The sequence below is a fragment of the Triticum aestivum genome, chromosome 1B (genome assembly GCF_018294505.1).
Source record: "Triticum aestivum cultivar Chinese Spring chromosome 1B, IWGSC CS RefSeq v2.1, whole genome shotgun sequence".
Taxonomy (NCBI): Eukaryota; Viridiplantae; Streptophyta; class Magnoliopsida; order Poales; family Poaceae; genus Triticum; species Triticum aestivum.
In genome coordinates, this window is record NC_057795.1 from 96,170,056 (window position 1) to 96,185,107 (window position 15,052).

The 15,052-nt window shown below is 49.2% G+C and overlaps 1 protein-coding gene across 1 annotated transcript; it reads left to right on the forward strand.

The window, feature by feature from the left end:
- The first annotated feature begins 8,713 nt into the window (after positions 1 to 8,713).
- LOC123109830 (uncharacterized) lies at positions 8,714 to 12,118 on the forward strand. Its single transcript, XM_044530414.1, has 9 exons — positions 8,714 to 9,277; positions 9,540 to 9,608; positions 9,698 to 10,279; positions 10,366 to 10,793; positions 10,892 to 10,991; positions 11,080 to 11,139; positions 11,217 to 11,300; positions 11,387 to 11,506; positions 11,666 to 12,118. The coding sequence occupies exons 1-9, from the start codon at positions 9,185 to 9,187 to the stop codon at positions 11,966 to 11,968; spliced, it is 1,839 nt and encodes a 612-aa protein (XP_044386349.1). The 5' UTR covers positions 8,714 to 9,184; the 3' UTR covers positions 11,969 to 12,118.
- The last annotated feature ends 2,934 nt before the right edge of the window (positions 12,119 to 15,052 follow it).

The window sequence follows — 15,052 nt, forward strand, 5'->3', positions numbered from 1 at the left end:
ACGACCTCAAACGTCAACTTTTCTTTGCGAAAATGTTTCGAATCACCAAACACCACATCCAAAGCTATTTGGCCGAGTGACTCAGCTTTCTTCCCTGGTATAACTCCATGAAAGCTCATGTTACTAGTGCTCAGTCGGGACATCGGAATGCCCATTCCTTTCAGTGTGTCTGCATACAACAAGTTCAGTCCACTTCCACCATCCATCAGCACCTTTGTCAGTCGAGTGCCTTCGACAACTGGATCGACCACCAAAGCTTGCCTCCCAGGGGTGGCAATATGAGTCGGGTGATCAGATTGGTCGAATGTGATGGGTATTTGAGACCATTTCAGATAATTTGCTTTTGCTGGGGCAACCATGTTCACCTCTCGGTTAATGACTTTCAGTCGACTCCTGCTTTCCACATCTGCAAAGATCATCAGAGTGGAGTTGATATGCGGATATCCTTCCTCACTGTCCTCCTTGTCTTCGGCCTTGTCCAACTCCTTCTCCTTGTCCTTAGACTGTTTTCCCTGAAACTGCTGGATCAGGAGTCGACATTGGCGAGTGGTGTGCTTCGGGTAAATGATATTCCCCTCTTCGTCTTTCTTCGTGTGAATGTGACATGGCATATCCATCACGTCGTTCCCTTCTTTATCCTTTACCTTCTTGGGGTTCCAGGATCCTTTTGGTTTCCCCTTAAACTTTCCCTGAGTCATGGCCAGAGCCTCTCCAGGAGCTGCTGGTTCAGCCTTCCGCTTCTGTTTCCGACTGGTGTTTCCTTTTTCCGACTGACTCGGCTTGTGCTTGCCGCTTCGGAGTCGGTCTTCTTCTTCGCCGTTGGCGTACTTGGTAGCAATCTCCATCATCCGACTCAAGGTCATGTCACCGGTTCGACCAAACTTCAAACTCAGTTCTCTGTTCTTGACGCCATCCTTGAAGGCGCAGACTGCCTGATGAGCAGACACATTCTCCACAGTGTGGTGCAAAGTGATCCACCTCTGAATATACTCTCTGAGGGTCTCATTAGCCTTCTGCACGCAGACTTGCAACTCTGTCAATCCAGCTGGTCGCTTGCAAGTCCCTTCAAACATTCTGATGAACACTCGGGACAGATCTTCCCAAGCGTAAATGCCGCTAGGGGGTAATTGAGTCAACCATGCCCTGGCAGAACCTTCCAGCATGAGGGGCAAATGCTTCATGGCTACCTCGTCGTTCCCACCACCAATCTGAACTGCCACTCGGTAGTCTTCAAGCCAAGTTTCAGGCTTAGACTCACCCGTGAACTTGCTGACTCCTGTTGCCAACCTAAAATTGGGAGGGATAACTGTGGCTCTGATAGCTCTGCTGAAACATTCAGGACCAGAAATATGCATTCGACTGCTTGTGGGCGCATCTCTGTCGAGTCCGCCCCGATGGGCTCTGTTCCGATCGACCAAACCTTGCACGATAATGGATCGCGCGTCGAAGCATGGTTCTCTGGGGTCGACTGGAACCCTTCGCCCTGTACTGTACTGACGCCTGTCATCTGGCTGCCGAGGAGCATAAGACCCACCCCTCGGAGGGGAATTGGGCTCTCGACGCCTATCATCTCGATCGAGTCTGTCGCCATATTGATCTCGCCGATTCTCGCGCCCTTCACACCGCGGAGGCGATCTGGGGCTGTGAGCCGACTGAACCATATTCACAGTGACGGATCGACTGTGAATTCTGTTGCGCGACTGAGACACGGCTGAATTCTGATCTCCTGCTGCTCGGAGCAGATCCCTGATCTGCAGCAAACCTCTGCCAGCTTCCGACTGCGAAGGCTGGATGGACTCTGCTATACGGGTCGCAGCTGCTAAATTCTGAATTGGGGTTCGATATACCTGAGTCGGCGGGAAGAGTTGACGTCGACTGGTGTCGGGAACTCGTTGCCGCGCGCGCTCGTCGAGTGCTCGCTGAAGGTTCTCTAGTCGAGTGCGCTCGGCCAAATTGGCCAGACGCGCCTCCTCCAAGGCGCGAGCCTCGGGGGTTTCTCCTGCGATGGGAATACACAGGGCATCCACGTTCCTGCGGCGAAGTTCCTCTCTTTGCAGAGAGTCGAGTGGCTCGGGCTGGTACTCTTCGTGGCGTCGTGCGGGGTCGCTTCCGTCACCTGCTCCATCATCACGGGCGAAGCCAGGGGGACTGCGGGGCCCGTCAACCATCAAGATTTCCGCCGCTGGATCACTGCTACCGCACTCGGATGCAGTCTCTACGGAGCCAGTCGACAGATCGAACAAGCCGTAGAGAGATTCGTCGGGCTCGATTGCCGCAACTTGGGTGGTGGCCGATTGGCGAGCCACCGCGTGCCTCACCCATCGCTGAAGCCTCGACCGGCCCGAGCGCTTGCGCTGACGGGAGACCGGGAGGGTGGACGATGGAGGAGCCGACCGATACTGGGTCGACGGTTGCCACAGCAGGACGCCGCGGACACATGCACGAAAATGCGTCGCACCGCGGACGGGGAGCGCATCTACGTCGAGTGGAGCCTCCTGGAGCCACGCGGAGTCGTCGGCGATGAAGGTGAGAGTGCCGAGACGGATCTCTTGACCCCCGACCAAAACTCCAGCAGACACCATGATGAAAGTACTCGGAAGAATCGCAACTTCTCCACAAAAATCGCTAAAACACCTGCCCCAAGGTGGGCGCCAACTGTCGTGGTTCTAAGCCTGACAGTAGAGTGGGGGGTAGGTATGGAGAGGCAAGGTCCTAGCTATGGAGAGGTTGTAAACACAAGGGATGTACGAGTTCAGGCCCTTCTCGGAAGAAGTAATAGCCCTACGTCTCGGAGCCCGGAGGCGGTCGAATGGATTATGAGTATATGAGTTACAAGGTGCCGAACCCTTCTGCCTGTGGAGGGGGTGGCTTATATAGAGTGCGCCAGGACCCCAGCCAGCCCACGTAGGAGAGGGTTTAAGGTGAGTAAGTCTGGGGCGTTACTGGTAACGCCCCACATAAAGTGTCTTTACTATCATAAAGCCTACTTAATTACAGGCCGTTGTAGTGCGGAGTGCCTCTTGACCTCCTGGTGGTCGAGTGAGTCTTCGTGGTCGAGTCCTTCAAGTCAGTCGAGTGAGTCCTTCGTTGGTCGACTGGAAGGCGACCTCTTCTAAGGATGTCCTTGGGTAAGGTACTTAGATCAGGTCCATGACCCTACCCTAGGTACATAACCCCATCACATAATGGAGAGTCAGGGTCTATATTGTTTTATGCTAGTTTACCTTAAGGGTGTTTAGGTCATGTCCTACCTGATACTGATGATCATGTGCTAATTAAGAACAATTATGTAGGATTGGGTTCGATGACTATGAGGATGATGATCATATGACTTATTATTAATAACGAGTAGAAGTTGTATGATGATGCATGATTACTAGGACTTGTTATTACATATGATGATGTATGATGCGAGCATGCATGAGTTATTATATCAGCGGGTGAAATGAACATATATAGCAGTAGCGTTGGTAAACCAAGGACGAAGATATAAGAGAGGACACTTCTCTCTATTAGCTAGCTAATAACAACCTAAAAATAACCCCCAAAACCCCTAAAGCAGCCACTTTTCTAAAAAACATGGACTTTTGGTCTTGGTTGGTGCCACCAACCGGGACCAAAGGCCCCCTGACTGGGCTTGGCGCACAGGGCCACGTGGAGGCACATTGGTCCCGGTTCGTGTTTGAACCGGGACTAATGGGTGGAGGTATTAGTAACGACCCATTAGTCCCGGTTCACGAACCGAGACTAAAGGCCCTTACGAACCGGGACTATTAGGTGTTTTTCTACTAGTGGAAATTCGTTGGTGATGCTCATATCCTGTAAAAACCCAGGTTGAAGTGTCACCGCGACCGCCCTCTAAGGAGGAACATCTTCTTCTTCGCTTGACTCCGAAGACGCAGAAGAATGATCATCATCATCTAGCGCCTCTGGCAATCCCTCCACGTGTTCTCTCATGTCAACGGCCGCAGACCAATATCCTGTGTCATACACAGGCTGGCCGCCCGTCGGTTCTGATGGGCCGACGCTAGAGGCTGATGTGATGGCCAAGTCGACCTCACCACCCATGCTACTGCATCCGGCAACATCACTAACTGAAATGAACTCCACATACACCATCGACTGACCATACGTTGAGTTATTGGGATTGCTTGCAAACCTCATGTACGACCCCCACGACCGATCACCTGTGACAGGCCGCAAACCCCAACGGGCAACTGTCCCATCATTTCCTCTGTGAACGACGAAGGCCTCCATTGTCTTTTTTTCCTGCATCCCTGGGACAAACACTGCTCGGATGCACCTTCTAACTGCTGCGTAACCCACGTTGACCATGTCTCTCACTACAATCGTAGTCGACTCGCACAAGGACACATCCACCCCGAAAGGACCATCGCGTAAGACGTTCCCATAGTACACTACTAAATTTTCCATAGTACCTAACCACCATACATGTTTATATTTCAAATAATTAGTAACTGAACATTTAGTAACGATGACAACATTTACATATCATACGACTAAAATAATAACCATATTTTCATTACAAATATTCGGTTTATTTCTAGAATCATTTGCGTAGACTTTAAGGGGTTGTTTGATTAAAGTGTATTTAAAGATCTATTTTTTCTCAAACTCGTCTACAAGAGTAAAAACGACTATTAGTAAAAATTAATTTTCTTACAACAAGTTATGACAAAACCGATAGTAATTACTCGCTATACAAACAACCACTAAACATAATAGTACGATAATAACATTTTAATGTCATATGAGTAAAACATGTAATTTCTTCCGGCTTTATATAATTTTTTCATATCATACGATAGCAATCATTTATTTGCAAATAATAATATTTGCAGCGACATGCACATTATTCACAACAGTACATCAATATAAAAAATATTAACAAAATTATGGTGCCATTTTATACCTTAGCTCCAATATGGATGTGCTTGCGAATGCAATTAAGAGTCCAAATAGTTCGAATAAATTTCCGTCGCCAGTACTATATGAACGGAGTCAACCTATTATCACATGAACATCAATATTACACACGGATTTTTCTTTCTGCTATCAAAAGTATGAAAATAGCACTTGCATGTATGTGGTCATCACCTCAAAAGGGACAGCGAAGATGGAAACACAATTTCTTCAATCACGTCATCTCCTCCTTGTTTGCTACTAAGATGAATTATTTTATCTAATTACATACATCAACAAGTACATTAGCACATAATCTTAACATATAAAATTTAGATTATTGTGACATAACAAAGTAGACCTACGGCTTCCTAACTATAGACTTATTAATAAACATACCACATGAAATAACATACCACATGCAATGAGCAATTACAGTACAAGTTTTTTTCTTAATTACCGTATTAAGATTTCTCGCATGTCAATACTAATGGATGCACCTAACATAGATATAACATCTTCAATCTACTATTCTAAAAAAATATTATAAATGTTGTATCTGTCGTCTGAAATTATTTCTAACCTCTAAGCACTAACATCGCATAGCTAATCACGAGCTAAAATACTAACTAATTACCATTGTGCATGCACAAAAAATTACATGTATTGCAAAGCTCATACCTTGATCTTCAACTTCGTAGTTCACTTTCGCAACGCAAATCGTACTCCTCAAGCTCTAAATGACTCCAAATGACTCCTCCAAGTGCTAAAATTATGCCTAAAACAACAGAGAATGCACACTTAGGAACTAATCAAACATAATGAAAACATCATGCATGCATGCGAACGAAACCAACAAAAATGGATAGATCTTACCTTAATCTATCTTTTCTTCAACTTCATCATCTTCAAAATCCAACTCTAAATCGACCAAATTCACGAGTAAAAGTGGCTACCAAGTTTTTCTTTCTGTCTGTGTATGCGCTTAGAGAGAGCAAAGAGGTAGAGAAGGCAACCAGAGATATGCGAGAGAGAGTGTATGCGCACGGAGCCGCGGATGTGCGTTTAAAAAGAAGAGGACCAATGTATTGTCGGCAGAACTAGCCAGAACTCACCTACCGCGGCATCGGATTCCAGCATCGCGGTGTCTCATCACACACAGCAACAACAACGCTCTCGAGTGTGCGGCAGGGAAACACACGTTGAAAACAACACGCCTGAGTGTTGTCGCTTCGGCTGGAGAAATAGACGGAAGCGAGAATCACGCACTGCTTTAATCAGTGTCGTCTACGTAGCAATCAGTACTACAAAGTTTAGGCGGGAATCCGATTCCAGATCATCGAAACTTGTGGCAGAAAGCAAAACAAGGAACTGTGGAATCAGCGCCCGTAAAAATCTATGCCGTCAGCACTGGAATCAGCTCCGTCAGCACCGGAATCAGCGCCGTCTGCATCGTTGTCGCGCGTGCAGCAACAGGATGCCGCCTGCTGCAGTGGCGGCATGGCCCACAGGTGGGGCCCGCGAGCATCACGGCATGTCGGCCCGCGACCAACAGCGGCAACGCGGCCGCCTCGCTGTGTGGCGGCATGGCCCACCTGGCCTGGCCCATTCCGTCGCCGCTCGGCGCACTGTGCAGAACACGTTATACCCCGCGCGGCCGCCTCCTGCGGTGGCGGCAGGGCCCGCCGGCTCCTAGCGTGGAGGCAGGTGACACGTGTCGCCTGCTGCGCCTGCCGCCACTAGTGAGGGGGTCCTTTTTGACAATGTTTTTGACATGTGGTCTTTTTTGGCAATTCTGTTGGCCAGGGGGTCCTTTTGGACAAAAAATCGTAAGCCCCTAAGTATGTGTAGTAGGTCTATAAATACCAAGGGTGGTTCCCTTTTACTACGCCACATAAGTTGCTATTTCAACAACATGAAAAAGGGAAATAGCACCCTCATATCATCTATCTCACATCTTCTTTATTTTGTTCATTGTGATTATCTACCTCGAAAACATGATAACTGCAAATTAATAAAGGAATATAGTTACAATATTAGTCGAGAAACCTTCATAAATAATCATCAAATTAAGTTGCCATGAGAAAGGTAATATATTATATCTGCCAACATATTACAATCATTTTTTTAAGCGGGCTACCTCCTCCCCAAGAAAAGTCTAGGGTTCTTCTGCCTCTCGTCGGCGGTCCGCCTCGTCTCCGGTGGCCTTAGGGCCATGGCGGCGTGGTGGATCTCGGCCCTTACCGGTGGGAGGGCTATGTTTTCAGTTGTTTCTTCGCGTTTTGTTAGAGTTTGTGTCATGTTCAGAAAGATGAGACGACGACGGCTCCTTGAAGATGGAATAAAGTTCTCCCCACATAGCCCCTATCTCGTTGGTGTGTCTAGCATCGTCGGTGGGCGTGTGCAAATGTGTCTCCGACGGATTTGTCCTTGGTGGATTTGCCGGATTTGGTCGTAGTTTGTCTACGTTTATGTGTTTTTAGGTTGGATCCTTCCGACCTACACTACTCTTCATCGGCGGCAGTTGATGTTCTGTTGTGCTGGTCCCATGGGGCCTTAGCATGACGACTTCCCGACTGTCTACTACAACAAGTTTTGTCCGGCTCCGGTGAGGGAGGGGCAATGACGGCGGCGCGTCTTCGGCTCGCTTCAGTGCTTGTAGTCGTCGCTAGATGGTCTATGGATCTGGATGTAAGTTTTATTATTTCTGGTGTTCGTTGTACTGCCATGATTGGAGATAAATAGATCGAAAGTTTTCTCGAAAAAAAGGTAATATATTATAGGACAGCGCGACTCATCTCCCGAGCTCATCTGCTCCCTTGGGTGAACAGTAAACTCAAAATAAATCCTAGAAAAAATTCAAAAAAGTCCGAATTTATGTTGGCATGTAAGATGTTCGTGTGTGATGCCCGTGTCAAATTAGGTGGTGTTTGAACATCCAAGCAGCTCTCAAAAAAATAAACAATTTGGAGCCTATGAGAAAGTTTACTGTTCACACACTGTTCGAAGATATATTGTCTATTTTGCCACGATTTCATCAGATGTCCAAACACAATGAAATTTGCCCGGACATCACGCATTTGAGTGTCTTTCGTTGACCAAAAAATTCAGATTCTTCTTTTATTTAGTATTTTTGTTGAATTTAATGTTTACCAGGAGCATATGAGTCTGGGCTCAGAAGTGAATATGTGGTCTCTATCTCATCTTAATCTCACTCAAGTGACACCACCGCAGGATACTTTTTTACTGTTTTCTATTTCTTCTTTTACTTATTTTTCTTCACTTCTTCGTTGCTTTTGTTTTGAAAATACGTAAATGTAGTTACGTGTAGCCGGCGAACCTACAATTATATTTGTGCGCCCTGAGGAGAGATGTTTTTTTCTTTTGGCCTGAGGAGAGATGTTATAGCCGCCTGCACATAAGCTGATGGCGTGCAACTGTAGTTGCGAGCGGCCGACGAACGAGTGCAACTGTAGTTACACATGAAAAAGACAACACTAGAAACAAAACAAAACGTAAATCAATCAATCAAACGAAGAAAGGAAACCAAAAATAAAACAATCCACATGAATCTCCGCGTGGAATTATACGATAGGGAGGTTGAGCGAGATTTGGTTAGGTCTCATGAGAACCAGAAAATCCGTATGTCATATCAGCGGGCAATCCTGCAAGTGGTGAAAATGGCGAGGCGTCGCAGTCCAACCGACCCGGCCGGGCCACCAACCGATGCACTATAAACCCTTGTTAAACCTTCACTCGCACTCATCCTTTCCAAGGTGTGGTGTTTGTTGCATGTAGGACAGGAGTAGCTAGAAAACCATTCTTCTTTCTTTAGATTACAAGGCAAGACAAGAGTAGACGATCCCCATCCATCGCCACCTGACCAACCGAATCACTCACCATTCACCAAGGGAAAGGCACCGCCGCGTTGCGGTTACATGCGTGGCCCCGCGGCCAGCCGACACCAACAACATCCGTCGCCGATCGATAGGCCCCTCCCAACCGATCCTCACTTCTTCTTACTCTTCTTCTTCCGCGGGCTTCTCCTTCTACCTCCTAACTCTCTCCTCACACGGATGCACCCCTACGGCAACGAAGCTAGCTTGCTACTTGTTGGCCTTGCCCAGCAGCTTCTGATCTTCTCCCCGGCTCGCCCCCTCCCTTTGGTCGTCGACGGCCGCCGCTAGCTGCTGCGACGGCTGTCCACGTGTTCTATTCTATCTGGGCGGCCCGCTGTCCGACGTCGGTGCCGGGGTGACCGATGGAGTACGTGGCCGTGCGGGCTCCGACTCCGATGAGCCGCAGGACTCGCCATGCTTACCAGCTCGCCGCCGATCCTACTGTTCCTCCTCCGGTGAGTGCACACTGCACAGTACTGCTAGAATCAATGCACTCCACTGATAAGTCAGTCAGGTGGTTTCCTTTCCTTTTTTGATCGATGGAATTGGGAGTAAGTTCCTCTTTTAGTTCGGTCAGTGCGTCAATTTGGTTGGACCAGCCCGCGGCCCATACACGGCAAGGAGTAGATTAGCATGGGCCAGCCGGACTTATTGACAATGGCCCGGTCCAGTCACGTACTTGCTCATGTTTTTGTTGCCTGGACGATGATGGTTCAGTTGCAGACGACGACGACGGGCAACGGCGTGCAACAGCACAATCAGAGACGCATGGATCTTGAGCACGAGGTGCATGCCCACCTAAGAATCGTCTTGTACAATGCGCCGCCATGAATAATTTTCGGTTTGGAGGCTGAGAATGTGTGGGAATGGTGCAGGTGGCGGAGCTGAAGCAGCAGCTGAGCAACGAGGAGACGGTGCACCACATCCTGGAGCGCGCCCTGCACCCAACCACCACCACCACCGCCGCCACGTCCTCCGCGCGCTCCGTCCTCCTCAACATCCCGGCCTTCATCCCGGCAAAGGCCAACCAGCTGCTCGCGGAGCTCGTGCTCGTCGAGGAAGAGATCGCGCGGCTCGAGTCGCAGATACACACGATGAAGGGCGGCCTAATAACCACCGCGCAGCAGCAACGGGCGTCCATGGCGACCACCGCCTATGCCTCCTCCTACTCGCCAAGTGTCTACGCCAGCAATGACAATGGCAATGGCAACAGCAACGGTACGGCGGCACACGCGGCATTGAATCGCCAGCCGGCTGATCAGGTGGCGCCGGAGATCAAGTCCATGTTCTTCATCAGCCAGGCCATGAACGCCGAGTACCTCCAGCGCCATCTGGCCGCCGACGACAAGCCGGACAGGAGCCCCAGAGACCAGGACAGAGGATCACGAGCCGCCGCCGTCAGCCCAAAGTTCAACGATAACATTTTTGGCCCCCCGCCAAGGAATTCCCATGACAAGGTAACCAATCTGACTGACATATACGTATCCAACACTTCTCAGTGAAAATCATGCTCTGTTTATGCTCTGTACGTTGCTCCTTCCAGAAGCAATCGGACCGAGAAGCCGAAAAACCTCCGAGGGTCACCCAAGAACCGTCGCCGCCGCCGACGATGGCGAAGAGGGACGAGCAGAGCAAGGCCCAGCCGAACAAGCTGTCGGAGAGGATCGTGAAATGCCTGGCGGTGATCTTCATCAGGCTGCTCCGGTCATCGCGGGCGGCGGAGATGGAGAAGTCCGGCAACCTCGCCAGGTCCGGGAACCTGCAGGGGAGCTTCAGGATCGACGCGGAGCTGAACGTGGCGGCGGGCGCCGCCAAGGAGAAGGACAGGGGGCAGCAGGATCACTACGGCATCTTCCGGATACAGGACTCCATGGTCAGAGACATCGGGCCCTACAAGAACCTCGTCAGGTTCACCTCCAGCGCCTTCGACCTCCGAGGCTTCTCCAGCTCCCCTCTGCTCACCAAGCTGAGGTGAATAAGTGAACCCACTTGTTCATTTTTGACAGTTTCGATCATCACTTGCATTTGTTAGCAGTAAAAACTTTTCTGATCGTGTTGTCTGGTGCTAGGGAGATGTTGGAGGCCTTGCAGCAGGTGGATTTAAGGGTTCTGACGCACCAGCAGAAGCTAGCATTCTGGCTCAATATATACAACACATGCATCATGCACGTATGTACATTTTGATCTTCTGGTGCATTTCTTTGATCTAAAGATTCTTGATATCCGCCGTTTGAGCTTCGTGTTTTGAATGACCCAGGGGATTCTGCAGCACGGTTTGCCCTCAAACTCTGAAAAGCTGCTGGCACTGAAGAACAAGGTACAGTAGTTCGTTAAATTAATTTTTTCGGTTTAAAGAAAGTTTAACATTTATGTGTTGTTTCATGTACCTTTCAGGCAACGATCAATGTTTCAAGGCAAAAGTTCACTGCTCTAGTAATAGAGAATTTCATATTGAGACAGCCATCCAGTGTGAAAGAAGTGAGCATTTTGGTAGTTCTATTTTGCTTTCAGTTGCATCTGCACAGCAAGAATGTGTTGTTCTCATCAGCAAACAAACACCGCAGGAATTCTGGAAATGCGACGTCGATGCCGAAGAGCAACAAGTGAGGGGTCTCTACGGATTGAACAGTTCAGAGCCCAACATTCTGTTCGCGATGTGCTGTGGCAACAGATCTTCTCCAGCAGTAAGTTCATCCACCCCTAACACAACAAATAAATCAATTATGTTATTTTTTGCGAGTAATATAAATGAATTATCTTACTTAAAATCTCCATTGAATCTAACATGAGCGGAAAAAGAATTTGGTGCTGCAAATGTATATTCATTTTTGAGTTGCTTGCAGCTCCGGATATACAAGGCGGATCGCGTGATGGCGGATCTGGAGAAGGCGAAGCTGGACTACCTGCAGGCGTCGCTGGTGGTGACCTCGACGAGGAGGCTGCTGATCCCAAGCCTGATACACTCCAACATGCACGACTTTGCCAAGGACATGGAGTCCCTGCTCAGGTGGATCTGTGACCAGCTCCCCACATCTTGGTCGCTCAGAAAATCCATGGTGGACTGCTTGAGGGGGCATCTCAAGGTCGAAGACGTCGTGGAGGCGATCCCATACGACTATGAGTTTCAGTATCTGTTGCCCAAGTGAACATATGCGTTAAGTGTATTACTACACAAATGGCGTTCAGTACATATTTCCATGTACTCCCTCTGTTCCTAAATGTAAGTCTTTCTAGAGATTTCACTAAAAACTACATACGAATATATATAGACGCGCTTTAAAGTATAGATTCACTCATTTTGCTCTGTATGTAGTTCTTAGTGAAATCTCTAGAAAGACTTATATTTAGGAACGGAGGGAGTATATTGTTGTCTTAGATGTAAAAATAGTGGTTTGATATTTGCGATTTTTTGGGGGTTGAAAGCTTTATTTTTTGGATATCATATTAGAACAGTTTTTTCTATAAAGTTTGCTTTTATTAACTCAAAATGTAGCATCCAGCGAATAAAAAACATGATGAGCAACACCCATTTCTGCATAGGTAAGATGGACACAACTAAATACCATGCCTGACAAAAGAAAAGATAAAAATCGACATATTGACAGCAATAAAGTCATACAAGAGCGACACGGAGAACTTCCCCTTCGCTTGCGCTGCCTCCAGGGGGCGGCTCGGGCGAATCCTAGCCGCCGCCCCCGACCCATCTTCCAAGCCCATCTCTCGCCGCCGCCGGAGGAAGCCAGCGAGCAAAGCTCGTCCGGCGGACGGCGGTGGCGGGCTCGCCTCGCCTCTTCTGTCGGGCAACCTCTGGGTACTGCGCATCGATGACCCTAGGCGCCATACGCGTCAGCGGCCTCAGGGGCTATCGGCGGTTGCTGCGCCGCTACCGCTATGACGGATCGAGGCGTCCCCTGCCCAGATCTATTCTGCTGGGGGCGGTGGCGGTCTGGGAACTCGTGGGCGGCCCTGTGCGTGGGGTTTGCGCGTCCGAAGTTGCTCTCCCCTCCTCTCCGACGTGGTGAGGGAGGTCGTGGTATTGTTAGCGTGGTGGTCTGCGAGGAGTCCGTGGTGTGGTTGTGTGCTGGTTTGCGTCGAGGTCGTGGTATGGTGGTCTAGGTTAGGCCCAGAGTTGTGGCCAGCCGTGTCAAGGTCGGATCTTTCCGACTACCGGCGCGTGCAGCGGCGGGAGACTTGTGGGCTCTGGCCTGCGGTAGATCTGGGCGGCAGTACATCTGGTCGATCAGGCGCTGACACCCGGCCGTGGCCGTCGTCGGTGGAGGAGAGGCCGGCGGCGTCTGGTGTCGCCTATCTTCGTCGATGATGGGTGTGGCTTTCCTTCCAGTGGTGGTGGACCAGCCGATGACTTGTCCTCTCGTCTCCGCTCTGGTGGTCTGGTGTGACGCCCCGATTCAATCGTACAGTAATTATGCACACAAACGTGTACGGTCAAGATCAGGGACTCACGGGAAAATATCACAACACAACTCTAGAAGTAAAATAAGTCATACAAGCATCATATTACAAGCCAGGGGCCTCAAGGGCTCGAATACAAGTGCTCGAACATAAACGAGTCAGCGGAAGCAACAATATCTAAGTACAGACATAAGTTAAACAAGTTGTCATAAGATGGCTAGCACAAACTAGGATACAAATCGAAAGAGGCGCAGGCCTCCTGCCTGGGATCCTCCTAAACTACTCCTGGTCGTCGTCAGCAGCCTGCACATAGTAGTAGGCACCTCCAGTGTAGTAGGAGTCGTCGTCGATAGTGGCGTCTGGATCCTAGGCTCCAACGTCTGGTTGCAGCATCCGGGAAGGAGAGGAAAAAGGGGGAAAGAGGGAGCAAAGCAACCGTGAGTACTCATCCAAAGTACTCGCAAGCAAGGATCTACTACATATGCATGGGTATATGTGTAAAGAGGCAATATCGGTGGACTGAACTGCAGAATGCCAGAATAAGAGGGGGATAGCTAGTCCTATCGAAGACTACGCTTCTGGCAGCCTCCGTCTTGCAGCATGTAGAAGAGAGTAGATTGAAGTCCTCCAAGTAGCATCGCATAGCATAATCCTACCCGGCGATCCTCCCCTCGTCGCCCTGTGGAAAAGCGATCACCGGGTTGTCTGTGGAACCTGTCTGGGTGTGTTTTATTAAGTATCCAGTTCTAGTTGTCATAAGGTCAAGGTAGAACTCTGGGTCGTCCTTTTACCGAGGGACACGGCTATTCGAATAGATGAACTTCCCTGCAGGGGTGCACCACATTACCCAACACGCTCGATCCCATTTGGCCGGACACACTTTCCTGGGTCATGCCCGGCCTCGGAAGATCAACACGTCACAACCCCACCTAGGCCACACAAAGAGGTCAGCACGCCGGTCTAAATCCTATGCGCGCAGGGGTCTGGGCCCATCGCCCATTGCACACCTGCATGTTGTGTGGGAGGCCGGAAGCAGACCTAGCCCCCTTAATACAAGAGCAGGCTTACGGTCCAATCCGACGCGCGCCGCTTAGTCGCTGACGTCGCAAAGGCTTCGGCTGATACGACGACGCCGAGTGCCCATAACTGTTCTAGCGTAGTTGGTTAGTGTGTATAGGCCAGTGGCCAGACTCAAATCAAATACCAAGATCTCGTTAAGCGTGTTATTATAAAGTAACCGCGAATGCCGACCAGGGCCAGTCCCACCTCTCGCCTAGGTGGTCTCAACCTGCCATGTCGCTCCGCCACAAAGATCCACACAGAGGGGCGTCGGGACAAATGTCCTTTCAGCCCCCAATCTGTGAATCACTCGCGGGTACTCTACGAGCCGACCCGACTTTAGTCACCATATGTATAGTATATAAGTATGTATAGTATATACCCGTGATCACCTCCCGAGTGATCACGGCCCGATAGTATAGCAAGGCAGACTGATAAGAATGTAGGGCCAATGATGATAAACTAGCATCCTATACTAAGCATTTAGGATTGCGGGTAAGGTATTGATAACCCACAAGTATAGGGGATGACAACAGTTTTTGAGGGTAGTGTATTAACCCAAATTTATTGATTCGACACAAGGGGAGCCCAAGAATATTCTCAAGTATTAGTAGTTGAGTTGTCAATTCAACCACACCTGGATAACTTAGTATCTGCAGCAAAGTATTTAGTAGCAAAGTAGTATGATCGTAATGGTAACAGTGGCAAAAGTAATGATAGCAGTTTTGTAATGATTGTAACGGTAGCAACGGAAAAGT

Coding starts and splice junctions, on each gene's coding strand:
- LOC123109830 (XM_044530414.1), top strand. CDS start 9,185: ATGGAGTACGTGGCCGTGCGGGCTCCGACTCCGATGAGCCGCAGGACT. Junction 10,992..11,079: donor ACAACACATGCATCATGCAC/GTATGTACATTT, acceptor TGAATGACCCAG/GGGATTCTGCAGCACGGTTT. Junction 11,301..11,386: donor AGCCATCCAGTGTGAAAGAA/GTGAGCATTTTG, acceptor CAAACACCGCAG/GAATTCTGGAAATGCGACGT.